We start from the raw sequence: 20,012 nt of genomic DNA, 5'->3' as shown, positions 1-20,012 counted from the left end.
CTGGATCAGTAGGTGGTATAGAAGTAGGAAAAGTGAATGAAAGGAAAGGAAGAGCTGAGGATATTTTTAGGGCCACAGTGAATGTGGAACTTTAAAGGAGAGGAATGAGTGTCTATAGAGGGTGAAGGAGCCTCTGCATTTCATTCTATCCTGCAAACCATTTGGTGTGCTCATTCTCTTAAAATGCTTTAGTCAGTATATTTCATTACTCAGGCCATTCCCAAGACTCTTACTGTGGACAGAATGTCCTGTCCATTCATTGGCCTTGCCTTATTTTTTAAAACCTTACGTATACAACTTAACTATTCAGGTCAGAACTTCTGTGTCATTTGGACTAGTCATTTCATTTGTAGAACTTACTTCACAACCATTTCTTCTCTGTTGTTGCTAGTGCTATGACATCCTCTCCTTTCTAGGTCCTAACCATTTTCCAGGAACTGGTACATGTCACATAGTTTTATCAATATTTTTGTTTCATCCTGTGTGTCTCTGTTTTCTTTTCTCTTTCTCTTAGCTCCTTAGTACTTTTGAGCCCCACCATCCATTAATTATTATAATACTGGATTGTATCTGATCACATGTTGCTATTTGTTGTTGTTCTTATCTTGTCTTTTAGATTGTAAGCTCCTGGAGAGCAGGTATAGTGTCATCTTGTATTCTTAATGATGTCAATTATTTCTTAGATGCTCAGTAAATCTCTGTGGAATGGATGACTTGAAGCTTATGACATAAAAAAAAAAGTGTGTTTGTAGAGTGGCTGGTCTCAGGAGTGCAGTGAGCAGTGGTCTTAGCATCTATGGCTTCCCTTGCTATGTGGCTTCCCTTGCTATGTGAGAGAATCAACATGGAGTTATGCCATTTGACCAGAACCTGAGGTGTGATTTAGGAACCATTCTCATAGAGCAGATTCTGTACAATTATCACATAATTAGCAGGTAGTCAGTCAGTGAAGGATCATCGTAAGGGCAAGGAAATCAGCCCTGCTTACCATTTAAGGCTGAAGGCATTTAGGGAGGAAAATAAATGAAGGAGAGAGAAGGTGGGAAAACCACCATTTGTCTCAAGTGATTTACCCTATTACTATTATAGGGTAGAAATTCTTAAAACATCTAATGCATGGGCTAGCTTGCTCTGCTTTTGTTTTTCTTTCTGCTTTCTTGCTTTTCTCTTCCAAACTTGTTTTACTATGTGGAAACTTCCTAGTGCAGGAACTACATCTCTTCACCCTACATAGCTGTATAAAATTTTGAACACACAGTTACATTTTTTTAAAATATTTTTTAAACTTATCATCTTTCTTGTTTGGTCTTTCAGCTTTTCACTAGTTCTGTGCAGATGAATCCCACAGATTACATCAATAATACAAAAGTAAGTTTTAATTCATGTTGCTCAGGACCCATAGCTGTAAGAATTTGAAAAAAAAAAATCCTAGTAAGTAGAGAGCAGTATCACTCCCAGTTACAAAAAGCATTTTATATTCTTACCTAATACATGTAATCAAGATAATAAAATTCTAAATGAAAAATTAGCTTTTGGTTATGGGGTGAATCATTGCCCAGTTCTTCTGTGCCTTGTGCTGTTAAATGTGAATGTGAAAGTAGCATTCAACATGCTGGAAGATAAACTGACTAAATTTGGCATACTTAGGTATATCACTGAAAGAAATTATTAAAATATGATTTCTTCCATGTTTTAATGTCTTCATTTTACATTCTTACCCATCTATAAATAACATCTCAGCATTTTTGTTGGAAATTTAAGGGTGTTCATACTGAAAATGAGCTCCTTCATTTTACTCGCATATAGGGAAAGCACCGGGATTTGTACTATTCGTAGGGAAGGCGAGTGGAGTCAGGGAAGTACGGGTTTGGGGCCTTTTTTTAAGGGAGTTTTTATTTTCTTAAAAATAGTAACTATAGTTGGGATTAGCATGAGTTTACAGATTCTTTAGAACTGGTTTTCAGTGAGTGATGAGGATAATAGCAAGTTATTAGAGCAGACATTTAGAAATCAGTCTGTTACTTTGTATGGCTTATTGTCTTGAGTAGGTGTATACTTCATTTATCTTGTATTTATACCAAATCATTTCATAATTCCTGTTTTTCATTGAATAAAAAGGAAATCAGTTCCCCTGAAATTTGTACAAATTCTTTAGTAGAATCAAAATTTAATTTTTATTTTTGTTTTAATAAAAAATGAACATATATCAAATAAATAAAAGGTATTAGAGTGAGGAGGTGGAATTTTTCTAACTGTTGCCATGTGTGAGGATAGCCTCACCACATTTTCAAAGTTATAGCTTGGGTAACTTGAAAGTTGAAGGTACTTGTGAATTTTTGAACTAGGAATTTGGTTATATATTCAGTATTTGGTTGGTTTATATCAGGGGTTGGCATACTTTTTCTCTGAAGACTAAATATTTTTGGCTCTGCAGGAAGCCAGGTATTCTCTTTCACAACTACTCAGCTCTGCAAAATCAACCATAGACAATACATAAAAGAATAAGTGTGGCTGTGCTTCTGTAAAACTTTTTAAGAAACAGGTAGAATGCTGAATTTGGCATGTGGACTATAGTTTGCCTAGGTTTATATTATAAGAATCTATGGACCACGATACGATTGTGTTTTAATAAATACAATATTACTGAGCATTACACCTTAAGTTGAGTGAACATGGATCATGCATATATATTTAGTGAATGTGCTATACTGTTTGTTTATTGTTAGACATTAAAGCATTCTCTGTTCTTGGATCATCATCTTGTTCCCAAAAGCTTTCAGAAATAACAGTTAAATGGCAGCCTTGCATACTCTCTACAATACTGTTTGTTCAGTTGCTAAGTCATGTATGACTCTTTGCAACCCTATGGACTGTAGCCCACCACACTCTTGTGTCAGTGCGATTTTCCAGGCAAGAATACTGGAGAGGGTTGCCATTTCCTTCTCCAGGGAATCTTCCTGACCCAGGGATCGAACCGTATCTTCTGCATTGGCAGGTGGATTCTTTACCACTGACCCACTTGGGAAGTCCAAATTCTATAGTATTCTACAATACTGTCGAAAAATTAAAATTCAGAGTGACTTTTTATCATGTTTTAGAATTTCAATTAATTTTAAATAATTGACACATCAGCTCTCATTCCCTTGCCGGTGACAAGTATTGTACGATATGTATTAAAACACTCTTTCCTAATGAATCAGTATGCAGTATTGCAATCTCAGTATAGCAGTCTATGTGGCCACTAGGAGTAAGCAAAAATTTGCCTGGGAGATGGAACACATTTGCTTTCCTGGTTATCATATTAGAATAACGATAGTGGCATCCTTGAAAAATGCCTATTTAGGGCTTCCCAGGTGGTGCTAGTGGTCAAGAACCCACCTGCCAGTGCAGGAGACATAAGAAACCTGGGTTTGATCCCTGGGTCAGGAAGATTCCCTGGAGGAAGAAATGGCAACCAATTCCAGTATTCTCGCCTGGAGAATCCCATTGACAGAGGAACCTGGCGAGCTACAGTCCCACAGGGTTGCAAAGAGTCAGACACAACTGAAGCGACTTAGCATAGGAAGTAGAAACATAAAATATTACTGCATTAGTGCTTTCTTTATTGTGAATGCTAAATGAGAAGAATTTGGGGAGAAGTTTAAGTAGTTTTTATTATGTCATGAAGTCATTATTATCTGTGAATTCTGGAAATTTGTACTGCTTAATTTTATGTTGATATCAGGGAAATTATAGGAATTAGTATATTTGCTATACAATATATAATTTACAAGCATGCAGATATCTGGGACTTAACAGATATTCAGGAAAAATTGTGAACCTCAGCACCTCAGTTTGAACATCATTTAAAAGAGCACTGAAGAACTTAATGTTAAAGATTTAATTCCCTTACAGTCAGGTGTAAGGAGAGAAGATAGTGTCAAAAGAAGTAATTTAAATGACAGAAAAGAACTGAAAGAGCCACAGAAAGGAAATGAAGAAATAGCACCTCACATTTGAGGCTTCCAAGTATAGAGATAAATAGTTTTAAGGATGTCATCGTGTCATCCTGGACTACTGTAAATATGTTTACTTATGCCAAATATTCTGTTTGTGAGCGAAAAGAAATGTGTAATACATTTTAAGTCAAAACTGTTTAAAATTGTTTAAAGAATTAGCTCTTCATTAGCAATTTGAAACTAGCCATCTTTGATTCATTACCATCTTCTACTCTTGAGAGATTCTGTCTATTCTACTGTTGAAATGCCCTTCCTTTTTTGTACTTACTGGCATCCTAGTTCAGGTTCTTTGTTTCATCCACTTGGTGACAGCAATAGTTTACTTAGCCAATTTGATTGCATCTATTCAAATCTCTCTCTCTCTAGTTCACCTCTCCTGATGCTCCCCTTTCCCATGTATTTCAGAGAACATACCAGTATTCATATACTGTACCAATTTTAAATGTTTTGCTATTTTTCAGGAACATAAAAAATAGGAGACAAGGATTTTTATACTATTTTTTCTCTTTTAGTCTGAGAATAAAGGATTAGAAACCAAGAACAATGTAGTTCAGCCAGTTTCAGAAGAGGGAAGAAAACTTAAACCCAAAACAGGTAGGTATAAATGTAGTATTTGTTTTTTAAAATTAAGATTTCTGTGTAGAAACTAATGTGAGCAAAGGAAGGTTTTGCCATGCTTAATTATTGAACATGAATATGTATTAGTCTTGGTTGTATTCATAACATATCAAGGTTCCAGCATATAAAGGAAATTGGTGTGGTGATAGTTCTTAAAGTTTGTCATTTTCCCCCCTATTCAACTTCAGAAGAACTGAAAGAACTCTCGTTTCTTTCTTTCTTTTTTTTTTTTTTTTTAATTAGTTGGAGGCTAATTACTTCACAACATTTCAGTGGGTTTTGTCATACATTGATATGAATCAGCCATAGATTTACACGTTTCTTAATTATTGAATGCAAGACTACATTTTCTGACTTACATATTTTTAAATTTACTGACACAAAGTATCATGTTTGACTGTATATCAGGGTAATGATTGCACATATGCACATCTACTTCTGTTTTTTTCCACCTTCAGCTTGAACTCTGTATAAGCTGGTGGTAAAAGAGCATTTTTCTTATCTTTGTTATAGATAAGCAGCTTATCCAGTACACTGCTTTTCCACTTCTTGCATTCCTCGATGGGAACCCTGCTTCTTCTGTTGAACAGGGGAGTACCGCATCGTCAGAAGTTATGTCCTCTGTAGATAAACCCATAGAAGTTGATGAGCTTCTGGACAGCAGCTTGGACCCAGAACCAACCCAAAGTAAGCTTGTTCGCCTGGAGCCACTGACTGAAGCTGAAGCTAGTGAAGCCACACTGTTTTATTTATGTGAACTTGCTCCTGCACCTCTGGATAGTGACATGCCACTTTTAGATAGCTAAATCCCCAAGAAGTGGACTCTGCGTGTATATATTCATCAAAATGATGAACTATTTATTTTAAAGTATCATTTGGTACTTTTTTTTGTAAATTTCTTTGTTTCATTTTATCTGATAACTGTGGAATCAAAAGCACCTTTTGCTTTTCTCACTAACCACACACTCTTGCAAAGCTTTCAGGTGTTACTCAGTTACGTAGGTACATAAAGATTTGATGTGTTAAAACACATTATTGGCATATCTTTAAGTTGGATTCAAATGGCCATTTTTCTCCAGTTATACTAAATTGGATTTCTTTTTTACATGTATGTTCATTAACCCCAGTTAAACTTTTCGTTTGTTTGTTTTACTTGTTTGATGCTGTCTTGTTTGCATTGAGTGTAAGTCACTATAACTAATGGTAGAACTCCTAAAGCTTTCTCTGTTCCAGTTGCTTTTATTGAGTATTTTTCACATGGCTTCTTTATAAAACTGGGAACATAAAGTGCCTGTATCTTGTAAAACTTCATTTGTCTCTCTTGGTTCAGAGAAGTTCATCCATGTTCAAAAGGAAGGCAACATATACTTGAGTGCTTGCTGTCTGATAACAGTTTCAGCTGCATATATTATAGAAAGAAGGGGATGGGATGGTGTCAAGCCATCCAGCTCATGGGCCTAGTTTTAAGTAAAAGTTTTCTGGTTTGTTTTGTGTTTTTTTGAAGCATACTATTTAGTAAAATAAATATAATGAATGTTGCGTACTAGTGTCTGTTACGTGTCTTCTTTGGAGTGACATCCACATGTGACAGTCTTTCCTTTTCATATGAAGTAGGTAGATGTAAACTGTGAACTTTGTCTGTTGTCCGTTATTCTAAACATGAATCATACCAAGCTCTTTGTGCCTCATCTCAGAGGATCGGTTGTATTGCAACAAGGAGGAAAATATAATAACTCCAAATTTAATGTGTTTTAAGTTCTTTGTTTAAAAATTATACTGGCTTACTGTCTATGTTTCTAATAAAGAATTTAGAAAAGTATGCTTCCAGTTGTCCAAATTAGGTACGAACATTATCACTGGATGCAAAGTGCCTTTAATTTTCACCTTGAGAGAAGATAAGAGAAATAGTTAAATCACTTTTTTCCCTTTGAAACATTTGCTCAGAAGGATTAGACTTAATGCAAGACCAGAGAACTATCACCTGGAGAATTCTACCTTCGAGCAGAGAACTGGAAGCAGTGAGCTAGTATCTGAATGTTTTTTTAAATAGGGCTGTTTGATGAAAAATTACAAAGATGGCTTTCCTTATTGGCTATAGACTCTTAGTATCTTGGAATTTCTCTTACTATGATATAAAAATTCAAATAAAGCCTAGCACAGAGGGGTAAGAAACCTTTCCTTAGCAGATCCTAAAATAACTTGGCTCTGACAGTGGGATCTTGGTGAACAAATTCAAGAACTCAAAACAGTGTTCTGCATAAAAGTGCAGAGTTAGGAGAGATAACTTCAGACTTTTTCTTTTTCCCTTCATCACGAGGATATGATTAAGTTTCTTCTTTAAGGATAACTCTAGAAGTATTTTAAAAATAGTTTTGAAAACCTTGTATCTCCTAGTACTTTTTAAGGTGACATTTAAACTTTTTTATCTTAAGTAGCCAGGAGGAATTTAGGATACTGTTAATGTTGCCATTTTTAAAAAGTTATGTGCTTTTAAATGTATATCTAAAAGTATCTAAATACCATAGAGACTTGGTGTTCATCATTATCCATTCCACTTCTCCAAAAAATTTTATACTATTTTTATTATGCATGATAGTCATACATTTGACAGTAACTGTTGCACTGCTCTGCAACTAAATTTGAAATTACTTTCTGTAACCTTAAAATTCCAAGCATTAAAGTTTGTCTCCAATTATAAATACACAGTTGATCAAAACAGTATAAAGGTATGTGGCAGAGAGGATTAACTGATTGCTGAACCGTCTCCTATCATGCAGTTACATTATCTCCATCTTTGTAAACAGGGTAGCTATGTAACTGAATTCTAATAAATCAGGAAGAGCAGTGTTCAGAACTTACAGGTCTGATCTGTGAAAATTTCCCCCATGCAACCCTCCTCACGTTTTACTCATCTGCTAGCTTGATGCAGAGGAGTATGTGGCTTCTGAGTATACACACGAGGAGGAGGAAACTTGGCTTCCTGGATCAGCGCTTAGAGGAGAGCCACCCATCAATCCTGGATATTCCTTTAGACTTCAGGTGAGGGGGGAGCAAACCTTTATTGTGTTCCGCCTCTGAATTTTGGGGGATTGATCTGTTAAAGAGATTTCACTGTTCACTAATATAGTTTAAATTTTGAACTGTTAACATAAAAACTAAAATTTTATCAGAAATACATTTTTGTGGGGTGAACAGATCTCAGGGATTTTTTTCCCAAAATGTTTTATTATCTGGGGATATGTTTATAATATCAGTATATTAAGAACATCCATTTGTTTTTATCAAGTCCTAAGAAACTTTTAATACAAAAAAAGAGATGAAAATAGGAGTTTTGTTAGCCATGTTACCAAATATGAAGTCCTTCAGATTTCACTTAAGTATTTAAAAAATTTTATTAGCTGGCAATTTAATTAGATCATCCTTATTTCAGTGAAAGAAATGTAAATCATCTGAATTGCAAAGGATTTTATAAACAAGTGTCATTCTTTTACCAGTATTTAAAATTGTCTCTGCTTGGGTGTTTAGCAAGTTTATCTGAAGTGCCTTGGTATTAAGATTCAGGATGAATTAAGAGGAGTAATTGATTTGTTTCAAGTGTGAAAAGAGTAATTGTTAAAAGGGATGATACCTTGTCCTGAGACATCTTTTCAAGCACATCACTTTAGGAAAATGTACACGTGGAAATTGAAGACCTGGAAACTGCTTCCTTTCAAAATAACATAAACTTGTGTTTACTGCAAAAAGTCTCTGTGTGTTTTGTGGAAAACAGCACAGTATGATTTAGAGGTACGTACCCCTCATCTTCATACCACCTCCAAGTTTCTTTGCCTCAGTTGGGATACAAGTAAGCCCATAGGAGAGCTAGTGACTTAGAGATAAATGTTCTTGTAGGGTGTTTCACTATGTGCTTCCGGTTCCTCTGATAGCTCAGCTGGTAAAGAATTCCCCTGCAGTGCTGGGTTCGATCCCTGGGTTGGGAAGATCCCCTGGAGAAGGGAACGGCTAGCCACTCCAGTATTCTGGCCTGGAGAATTCCATGGACTGTATAGTCCTTGGGGTCACAAAGAGTCAAACACGACTGAGTGACTTTCACTGTGTGCTTCATAGGGTCGGTATACTCGGTTCAGAAGCTGAAGTGTGAGAACAGAAGGTCCACAGGCTGGGAAGATGACCAGATGACACTCACGATAAACATACATAAAATGCTACATTTGAGAATTAGCACCTACATGAAATAACAAGCATAGGTAAAACTACTTTGAGAATCCGTTGAAGATTAGGTCATAGAGTAAATTTCAAGAAATGGGTTTCAGAGAAACTACAATACACATAAGCTAGACCTTGACAGTTTTAAGCAGTACTGGCTTGATACTTTGTAGTGTCCCTCAATTTGGGGTCACTTTTTGTTTCTTCCCATAATTAGATGGGATTATGAGTTTGGGGAAGATCATGTTAAGTGCCATTTTCAGTATATGGATAGGTGCATGCTATCAACCTGATTTTTCATTGATACTAACTCTGACTTAGTAGACTGAGCCCCAAACTTCTGGAATATCTACCACACAGTCTCAAAACCACCCCAAGCAGCCCAATTTTGGATTTGTCAGCCTCTGTAATTGGTGAGCCAATTCCACATAAATGCATATGTATTATAAATACACACACATTTCCATATGTACAAGCTAGATTTAGAAAAGTTAGAGGAACCAGAGATGAAATTGCCAACATCCACTGGATCACAGAAAAAGCAAGAGAATTCCAGGAAAAATCTGCTTCATTGACTCTGCTAAAGCCTTTGGCTGTGTGAATCACAACAAACTGGAAAATTCATAGGAGATGGGAATACCAGATCCATTTACCTGCCTCCTGAGAAACCTGTATGCAGGTCAAGAAGCAACAGTTAGAACTGGACGTGGAACAAGAAGACTGGTTCAAAATTGGAAAAAGGAATGTCAAGGCTGTATATTGCCACCCTGATTATTTAACTTCTATGCAGAGTACATCATGAGAAACGCTGGGCTGGATGAAACACAAACTGGAATCAAAGATTGCTGGGAGAAATATCAATAACATCTGATATGCAGGTGACACCACCCTTATGGCAGAAAGCGAAGAGGCACTAAAGAGCCTCTTGATGAAGGTAAAAGCGAATGAAGCTGGCTTAAAACTCAACATTCAAAAAACTAAATCATGGCATCTGGTCCCATCACTTACTTCATGGCAAACAGATGGGGAAACAATGGAAACAGTGACAGACTTTATTTTCTTGGGCTCCAAAATCACTGCTGATAGCGACTGCAGCTAAGAAATTAAGATGCTCCTTGGAAGAAAAGTAATGACAAACCTAGACAGTGTATTAAAAAGCAGAGACATCACTTTGCTGTTAAATGCCCACATGTCAAAAAGCTATATAGTTTTTCCAGTAGTCATGTATGGATGTGAGAGCTGGACCATAAAGAAGGCTGAGCCCTGAAGAGAGTCCCTTGGACTGCAAGATCGAACCAGTCAATCCTAAAGGAAATCAACCCTGAATATTCATTGGAAAAGACCCTGATGCTGAGGAAGACTGAGGGTAGGAGAAGGGGATGACAGAGGACAAGATGGTTGGATGGCATCACTGATTCTACGGACGAGAGTTTGAACAAGTTCCAGGAGATGGGGAAGGACAGGGAAGCCTGGCATGCTATATAGTCCATGAGATTGCAGAGTTAAGACATGACTGAGCGACTGAACAATTACTCCTGTCACAGGACAGAACTGAAAAGGGTGTAACACTGGCCAAATAGTGACATCTATTTAAGTCTTTCTTTTTTAAAATATTAAGCTGCATGAACTGTATTACTAGGAAATTAATCTCATTGGTAGCATCATTTGCAAGTGTCCTTTCCTATTTTGTAGTTTGTCTTTTGCTTATGGTTTCCTTTGCTGTGCAGAAACTTTAATTAGGTCACAACTGTTTACTTTTGTTATTTCCATTATTCTAGGAGACTGATCTTTTCCCCAGAACCACTTATTGAAGAGACTGTCTCTTCTCCAATGTGTATTCTTGCCTCCTTTGTAGTAGACCGTCCCTCAGGAGCATTTGGGTTTACTTTTGGTATTTCTAACCTGTTACATTGATGTGTTTTTAGGTCAGTACTGTATGGCTTTGATTACTGTTAGCTTTGTAGTAGTCTGAAATCAGGGAGCATGATGCCTCCAGCTTCATTTTTCTTTCTCAAGGCCATTTTGGCTATTTGGGGTCTGTTGTGTTTCCATACAAATTAAAAATATTTTGTTCCAGTTCTGTGAAAAATGCCATTGATAATTTCACAGGGATTGCGCTGAATCTGTAGACTGCCATGGGTAGTATAATAATTTTAACAATATTGATTTTATCTGTCTTAAAACATGGTATATCTTTACATCTATTTGTGTCTTCATTTCCTTCATCAGTGTCTTAAGGTTTCAGAGTACAGGTCTTTTGCCTCCTTAGGTAGTAGGTTTAGTCCTAGGTGTTTTATTCTTTCTGATATGAAGGTAAGTGGGGCTATTTCTTTCTCTTTCTGATACTTTGCTGCTATGGGATAGAGCATTTTTTTTTAATAAGGGTTTTTTTTTTTTTTTTTAATGTCAGAAAAAAGTAGCATCAATTGGCATCTCAGGAAAAAAGGCCTGGAGGACACAGAAGTCTAGAATAGCTATCAAATGAATTAAAATTATTCTCCAAACTTAACTGGTCTAGTTCTTTAGGAGAATAATACTTAAATTACCTTTGAGATCCACTTCAGGGGTTATTTACAGAGAACCAAAAGGGTAAATACCACCTTAAAAACAATTCAGTTTTTTCAAAACAGAAAATGGTCACTAATGTCTCCCTCCAATGTCAGTTTTTTTAAAAATATACACAGGAAGAAAGTAGTTCAGAGTATTACACCACCTAAATTGGCTAAAATTATATCCTTTAGAATTTAAAAGAATATACCACACATTTTCTCTGAATTCATTTATTTAAAGATAAAACAGCCATTTGAGATCATGGAATACAATACCAACACAATAAAAGGTGAGGAATTGTTATATTTTGCTTACATTGATTTCTTAAAAGAAGCAAATGTAGATTTTAAGATTTAAGACACTAATGACACAACTAAGAGTTTCTATCGAAGTTAACAGTGATACTGCTTGATTTTCAAGTTGAAAGATTTTTAATAACCTATATATTTCAATTAGATGGCGGCAAATAGAAAAGCATCTTTTGAGCTGAATAGTATACTGTTAAGCAGGAGTTTATTTTACAGCAGTCATCATTCTCCTGGCCTCAGTTTGTGTGTAAAAGGCATATTAGATACCAGCAATTCACATCACATAAATGATCTACCACTCACAATGGTGCAAAATCTATTAGGCATGTATTTGAACAGAAATTATTGTTGAATGCCAGAAAAAATGCCATTTGTGTTTGACAGATGTGGGATTTCCCAGTTTTGCCACTGATCAGCTATCTGAGCTTCAGTTTCGTCACTGTTAAACTTCTGACAGAACAGGAAGAAACTGCAAAATAGGCTTTAGTAGCCTTCAGTTTATCAGCTCTGATTTTCAACCTCCTTCTAACCTATGATTATTCTTCTCAAAATCTTTGTCCAAATCCTTCAGAGTTCCTAACTTCTCCACTGAACACATTTTAACACATCTGCATGTGTTTATAATGACCAAAACAAAGTTCACTATGTTAGTATGGAAGACTATCCCTATTCAGGGAACATTACAACCTACGTGGGTATTCAATTTAATACCCACCACCAGCAAATCTCTGAAAGTTCTGTGTCTCCGTCTCCTCCATAACCTACACTGTTGTCAATCAAATACTCCATACCTGTACCTGTATATGTTCCTTACCTTCATATCAAGGGAAAAATCTGAAAAGTCTTTAGAAAACTGACATTTGTGACTTGTTTATACAATTTTAGGACAGCCATGTTCTTTGCAGTATACTGTAGGGCAAGGCATCAAATATTTCAAAAGGCAGCCATACATTTTTCATATTTTTCTAAAACAGCTTATGTTCTAACACAATTTAAAAATCAAACTGCCAAGCAGTTTTGTTTTTACTCTTTTCACAGGTACAAAGCAGAGAATAAACCTAACAATGTCCACTTCTCCTAACTTACCACCACCAACATACTCATACAACTCTTGATTCATTCTAAAATGCATACTGATGCGCTTGGCAAGACTAATGAATAAAATGGCAAGCAGTAAATCTAATTCATGCCAGAAGACTGGAGAAGTTACATGGGAAGCACACACATACACAACTTCACAAAAGTTGGGAATACTGCTGATTTCAAATAAATGATGATCAAAGTGAGACTTTGATGCCTCAAGTCCCGTTCAGTCAAAGTCACGATTTGTAAGAACAAGGGGCGCCACCAGAGTCCACACATACAGCACAACGCCAATCCAACTAGAGGAGATTTTCACCCAGACAGCTGTCCACTGGCTTTTCATCTCACGAGAAGGCTCGTACCTGAGAGTTCGAGAGAAACAAAAAGCAGAGGGAAGTTGGATCACTGGGCATCAAGCTACCAGGTTTCCTTATTTCAGAAGTATTCTTTTTATATAATCTGTGGTAACAGATATATAGTTGTCGGACTATCTCTGTTGTCTTGTTTTCCACACCACTTTGACAGCTAATATGAAGGTTAAAAAAAAAAAATCTTTAAAGGAGTAGACGACATAGGCCTTTGAAGTAGTTCCTTTACATAATACTCAGAGAATCTTTATGTATCTCTGGCTCACTAATTAATGAGATAGCAGAGAAATGGAGTGTGACCTCTGGATACATGAAACATTATTTAACAAAGACTTATCAATTCTAAACCGTACAAAGAATATAATTTGTTCAAAGTATATACAGGAGCTCCCTCCACCTTCTCAGATTTAGGAAACTGGGAAGGAAATACATCCCAAATTTAGCTTATTTTTATGTTGATGAAACATACCAAAATACTTTTCATCTTTAATATTTACTATTATTACATGACAGCCAAAGCCGTGAATTACTGAGAATTATTTGGAATAGTTCTTGTACTTTAATATGCTGCAGTGTAGAATTTTTAAGTGTATATATATATATTTTTTTCAATAATAAATGCCAGTAGAGGCTGCTCTCAAACAAATGAATCATCTTTTTTTTTTTTAAAACATCTTTTGCTGGTATTCAAAGTTTTCTTACAAATTGTTAAGGATATTATGCATTAAAGAGTATTAAAAATAGAACTACCCTAACTATACAGTTCAACTTGAATCTTAAATCTTTTAGCAATCCTTTGAACTAAATCAGAATTTTTAAAGACAAAATATAAACCACTACCTTCCTCTTAACAAAATAGATTTATCAGTTTTGAAGTGATATAAAAGCAAAAATTAGTTTTAAAGAATTCTAAGAATCCATCTATGTATTCACACCTCCATTTTGAAATCCTCAAAGCTTTTAATGAGAAAGTTTGAACAAAAACAGGTAAAAAAAAAACACCAAAAAAAGGTATCTTTTTCTACACTATATTGGGAACTAGTCAGTATTAGAAATCATTGTGTTTGATCCCTGTCAACATGTACTTCCCTAAGCAATGTGGTAGTTTCATGAACTTTATTTCAATCTCTTTTAAGACCTGGAACTATTACAATGATTGTTAATGCTAAAGCAAGGAAATAAAGTCTGCATTTCTCATACTGATCTCACCATTTAGTTGTAAATTTTGAAATATATTGGAGGATAAAAAGTACTCAATACCCCGTTTTTACAATGGAATTACAAAAAAGCCACCCAAATTTCCACATGTGAAGTTTTCATAAAATAAAAGTACCTGTACCAGTTGGTAAGGGTCATCATGATATAAAGTGAAGCCAGGAAAAGCATGAAGTGAAAGAAGGAGTAACTGTAAGTGACACCATCCCTTTCATTATCTACGGCTCGGTGAACATCATCACCATCCTCAAGTGATCCATCATTTCTGGCTCCACTATCTTCTATTAGTGTTGATTCATCACTTGTTAGAGTCAGTTTATTAACCTGACTATTGTTTGAAGTACGGATGCTACATGAATGACAGTTTAGAAAGAGAGAAAAAAAAGGAATTTAAACACAACATTCATTTATGAATAATAGCTGGACTTCTCTTCAAAAAAATAAAATCCATAATTTTTCCTACCTTGAATAAAATACACACAGTAAAAAGAGGAGTAGTCCAATAATTCCTTGAGTATGCCACCACTGTACAGACTGCCCCTCCTTTGGGATAATGCTTGTTGTGTTATATCCAATTATGTTCAGTAGACTTGGGTTACATTCTGTTTCTATAATGTAAATTAAGGTCAGATTAAAATGTTAGAAAAGTATAAAAAATTTTCAGAGCACAACTGTAGTTCTTTTTAACTCTTTATACACTTGCAAACTCAAAAAATTGTGAGAAAAGGGCACAAACAAAATAAGACAACTTGTATTTATTAATAATGAGACCTTTTACATTATATAATGCTAGTTTTATCCAACTGGTTGGAAAGCAATTTCATTTTCAGTCTCATGCAGTTGAGACATTTAAGCTTTTTACTGATCAGGAAATTGGTGAAATTTAGTAAATTTTTTACTTTATAGTAAAGCTCAAGCAGAGTTAAGAATAAAATTCAGGTATCCTAAACTAAGATGCACTGCCTTTCCTGTTATATACTATGAAATAACAATAGTGATTTTATGAAGTTTATCAACTTGTCAAACTACATTGTTATATAAGCAAGATAGTTTACACACAAAATCAGTTACTAGAATTTTAGCAAATAGTTTGTGGAAATGAGTACATAAATCATAGTGACCTAATGGTTATTCAGCCTCTTGACTCTTATAAGAAAGAATTAAAATGGGGTTGGTATTCACTTAAGTGTCCCAAATATGTTTTTTTACCTCCCACAATGCCAGATATGTCAATTGCCACCTTATCACTGAAAAATGATTTTTACCTTGAAGCCACTTGTATAAGGATAATCCCTAAAGTAAATTACTATTAATTTTTTTCTAGACACTTACCTGGACAAAAATAAGCAATCTTTCTCTAGTATACTAAAAAAACTCTTTTTCTCCAACTAGTGATAAAGCACCTATGATATTTATAAATGGAATGAAATTTAAGAGTCAGGAAACTTTTTTCTGTCAAAAATTCTGTAATTTTTTTTATTCTGAGGAAAAGAGACCATTTTCTCCCTTTTCAAAAAACAGTACAGTTGACCCTTGAACAAGCAGATTAGCAGTACCAACCCACAACACAACTGAAAATCTGCATGTTACTTTATGGCTGGCCTCTATACTCCAACCTTTCACATTAGCAATTTTGCATCCGTGGATTCAACCAAATGCAGACTGTACTGCAGTACATCTATTTTCCAATTTGTTTCACCCTAAATAACATATATGGGCTTATACTTCTATGAAATGCAATAAAACTGGCCTATAAAAAGATTACAAAGACCAATTATATTCACCTGTAAGGTAATCACAGGCAAAAAGAACTTAAAAAAAATCTATACTAATTAAAATAGAATCAACAAACATTTTAAGTTTTTAATTTTACATATACTATCACATGCACTGTACAAATCAGGTATATTTCTTATAATTTTCCTATAATTTCTTATAGTTTTGTTAGTGAAGGAAGAAGCTTAAGTGAAAAAATATAGCAGTACATCAAAGATGAAAATAGTATTATATGAGAATGGAAATAATATTTCCATTCTCTTCATTCCTCTATGAGCTTAATTTTACAAAACAACCATCTCTGAAAAAGAGAAAAGCTTGCAGGATTCATTAAAAGAAACAAATCAGGCAAACAAAACATACCCGGTTCATTGGTCATAGCAGACCACGTCAAATACATTGTGTAGACTGTAATCACTGAAGACTGTAGCAAACCAGATCTTGGTTGTGATTCCTACAAGAAAATAATTAAGCAAAACAGAAAAATATTGTGATCATTCAAGATTTAGGAAACCTTAGGAAAAAAACAGAAGCTTCATAAAAATGAACTAATCCAAGCTTACTTGGATTTTTGGCAGTATAGACATTATAGAAGCACCAAGGCAGAGGAGCATGTTGACACTGATGAATGCTTTATTTTCTGCACAACTGGCTGGATGAGTATAGTAAACAAAAAACAGGACGATAGCAACTAAAGACAGCAGATAATTCAGGGCTGTAGCTGATAACAAAGCTGTGAAAGAAATACATTTTGACAATTAGATTTTATCACTAATATTAGGCATGTGGCATACAGCTTGCTTTAAAAACAATCTTATTTTATTCAAAAATATTATTTTAAGCAACATTTTATCAGCATTACACAGGCTATAAAAGCAGGTAAAGATTTAATTCTGGCCTGTACCACATTAAGACTTTTGTAGCCTTTACACATGCGTGCGTGCGCGCTCAGTCATGTCTAACTCTGCAATCCCACGGACTATAGCCCATCAGGCTCCTCTGTCCATGGAATTTTCCAGGCAAGAATACTGGAATGGGTTGCCATTTCCTACTCCAGCCTTTACACATAGCTCACTATTCTGATGCATTTTAAGGGTAATAACATAATATGATCTTAAAGTAATATTTACATCCAGAGTGTCCAAAACACAGTCAGACACATTAGCCATTATTTTCAAAATACAGAAAATTAACTAGGAGGAGAATATTACTTAAAGTTTTTAAGTTATATCATTCAGTTGTAAACACGGGCATTAAGAAAATTATTTTGTTAATGCTAAGCCCACAGAACAATGCTTTGCCTTATCAACTAAAATCTTAAAAAAAAAAAACAAAAAACTATTCAAGTTGTCATTATTTAATAAGACAACCTAAGTTTCTTCTATCTCACACACTTTTAATTTTCATGTTAATGTATGCTTAGTATGTATTTATTTATGTAGATGTGACCAACAAATGCTCTATCAGACAAATATTTATTGAATACCTACAAAGGCCCTGGGGATACAGTAGGCAACAAAGCAGAAACTCTTGCATTAGATTTAACAGTAAAAAATGCAACATTCTGTGTAAGTAAATTTTCTAAATGATTAAAGCTTATTTTTTTGAATATCAAATTCTTTAACCACTGAGATCAAATATCACAAACTAGTTGTATGAAAGAAAATATGAATATAGCAGATATGCTGATTTATTTTCACTGACTTAAAATATATGTATTTTTAGCTGAAGCTAACTATTTCACGTAAAAATCCAGATTTATGGCTTCTTTTAAAAAACTTCAGAAAAATTAAGTGACACTGGGTTCACATTTCCACAAGGCAATCACTGGATGGAACTAAGCAGTATAATGGCCTTCACACTCTCTAATTCACCACAGTCCCTTTTATTTGCAAGAGGATTGAAAATGCACTTAAACTGTTTCTCCCCCCTCGTTTGTGTCACCTGTTGTAAGCACCCGAATTTTGATTCCTGTTTTAGAGTACAACCAAAGGACTCAAGCTCATCATTACAAACACACATTAAATACACTACTGTAATAACTCCCTAAGGTGTCACACATAAAGGCATTCTTTGCACTTACAGAAAATGCTTCGGAGAGGTTTCTTTTTCCTGCTTGCTGATGTTTCAGAATTGTACCACTGTTTATCTACTTCTAGTAGTCCTCATCCCTTTAATATTTTACTTTTTAAGCTTTTACTTAGAAACTTCCCAGGAAATTAGGCTATAAAATATACATACACTCAGCAATATGCTTTGCTATTTTAGCCATTCCTAGTCTTTTGGATGTGTCTCATGCTTGGGTATGTTCCTAGTTGACATGCAACATATAATGTGACAGGATGCCACTCACAAACTTAAACTAAAAAACCTCCTCACAGTAAATTGTACCATAAAAATCATGATTTCCCCATAGTCTACTACCTGCTTTCAGTTTCAACGTTCAACTATCTTGAAGATGTTCTGTAAGACAAAAAACCTACCTGCATACCAACATCTCGAGTTCCCCTCTTCCATTTTTTCAACCCATGATTCATTCCACGAATGGGCAAAATCAATGAGTAAGACAAGCTGTATGAGAATGAAGCAAAAGGCACCTGCCATGCCGACATAAAACCACACTGAAAGGAAAAAAATTAAAAAATCACAAGTGAGTAACTGCTTCACTTTTTACTGTTTCCACAATCAATACACCGAAAGAAAAACAAGATTTTACATAGATGTCTTAAAGGAAAACACAAAACAAATAGTTACAGTTCCAGGCAACAATTATTTTCAATTTCCTTATAAAATATAAACATCACACAAAGAAAAAAAAAAGATTTCTTACCAGTTGTAAAAGTTCCTTCTGGAATGAAGAAGGCCCCAATAATAATTGCAATTGCTGCAGCAAATTTAAAGAACCAGAATCTACAACAAATTATTTTTTATTAGTAAATATTCATTCAACAAATGGTTTCATATATGAAATCTTTTGAGAGCTGCTCTTAAAAAACAGCTACACTTTATTGTGACTACTCTATTCCTTCTGAGGATATCCTGAAAATGAGAAGACCATCACATGTCAATTATTTTGTTGTGTTGTTGTTATTTGGTCACTCAGTGTCCAACTCTCTTTACAACCCCATGGACTGCAGCCTACCAGACGCCTCTGTTCATGGGATTTTCCAGGCAAGAATATGCAATGGGTTGCCATTTCCTCCCCCAGGAGATCCTCCTGATCCAGGGATTAAACCCACATTGACGCTGGCAGGCAGATTCTTCACCCCTGAGCCACCAGGGAGCCATGGCTATTTTAACTGATTCTAATAAATGAGAATATTAGATCCACTTCACAGGTTTACTTCAATGAGTGAGATAATATATGGAAGTGTAAATAAGTTACACTGCACAAAGGAATAGTTTTTGAAAACACAGAAGTCTGGAAAACAGATTTCCAGTAGCAAGCCAGATGAATTGAAAAAACCAGAGAAGACATAAGATCTTAAGAATTCTAACACAGAAAGAGCAACAACTGCAAAGCAGGTGTCCAGAATCCAAAAAAACCCAGAAGTAACAGATTAATAACTCCATCTGAAGACAACTAGCAAAGATCTGAGATGTCTGCTACTTCATAAGTGAAAGCAGCAATGCAAAACTATAAGGAATATGAACATTTCACCTCCTGAAGATAACAATAATCCTGCAATCACTGATCATAAAGGCATAAAAATCTTGCAATCTAGAAGATAAAGAATTCAAGATGGCTGTTCTGAGGAAATTCAATGAGCTATAAGAAAATACAAAAATAATTCAATGGAAACAAGCAAAAAACAATAAATTTAACCAAGAGATAGAAATGACAGAAAAGAAACAAATATATTCTGAAGCTTAAGAACTCAAGAAAAGAA

General features: G+C 35.0%; 2 protein-coding genes across 4 annotated transcripts in view; one reads left to right on the top strand and one right to left on the bottom strand.

Annotated features, from left to right (window-relative positions):
- Positions 1 to 8,078, top strand: part of HSF2 (heat shock transcription factor 2) — a 39,605-nt gene extending 31,527 nt beyond the window's left edge. Inside the window, exons 11-14 of one of the 3 annotated variants that reach the window (XM_043890168.1) lie at positions 1,315 to 1,368; positions 4,511 to 4,592; positions 5,130 to 5,303; positions 7,536 to 8,078. In XM_043890168.1, the coding sequence (XP_043746103.1) occupies positions 1,315 to 1,368; positions 4,511 to 4,592; positions 5,130 to 5,303; positions 7,536 to 7,540 (315 nt within the window). In that variant the 3' untranslated portion in view covers positions 7,541 to 8,078. Of the gene's footprint in view, positions 1 to 1,314; positions 1,369 to 4,510; positions 4,593 to 5,129; positions 6,160 to 7,535 lie in introns of those variants that run through there. The other 2 variants (XM_043890166.1, XM_043890167.1) reach the window with 2 other exon arrangements.
- A 3,508-nt stretch (positions 8,079 to 11,586) lies between these two features.
- The window catches only part of SERINC1 (serine incorporator 1), a 35,575-nt gene continuing 27,149 nt past the window's right edge, over positions 11,587 to 20,012 (bottom strand). Inside the window, exons 4-10 of the mRNA XM_043889980.1 lie at positions 18,953 to 19,032; positions 18,606 to 18,743; positions 16,686 to 16,855; positions 16,486 to 16,576; positions 14,810 to 14,954; positions 14,465 to 14,695; positions 11,587 to 13,125 (exon numbers count right to left, since the gene is read on the bottom strand). Coding sequence (XP_043745915.1) covers positions 12,990 to 13,125; positions 14,465 to 14,695; positions 14,810 to 14,954; positions 16,486 to 16,576; positions 16,686 to 16,855; positions 18,606 to 18,743; positions 18,953 to 19,032 — 991 coding nt within the window. The 3' untranslated portion in view covers positions 11,587 to 12,989. The remainder of the gene's footprint in view (positions 13,126 to 14,464; positions 14,696 to 14,809; positions 14,955 to 16,485; positions 16,577 to 16,685; positions 16,856 to 18,605; positions 18,744 to 18,952; positions 19,033 to 20,012) is intronic.

The sequence above is a fragment of the Cervus elaphus genome, chromosome 28 (assembly GCF_910594005.1).
Source record: "Cervus elaphus chromosome 28, mCerEla1.1, whole genome shotgun sequence".
NCBI lineage: Eukaryota > Metazoa > Chordata > Mammalia > Artiodactyla > Cervidae > Cervus > Cervus elaphus.
This window is presented reverse-complemented; position numbering and strand designations above follow the sequence as displayed.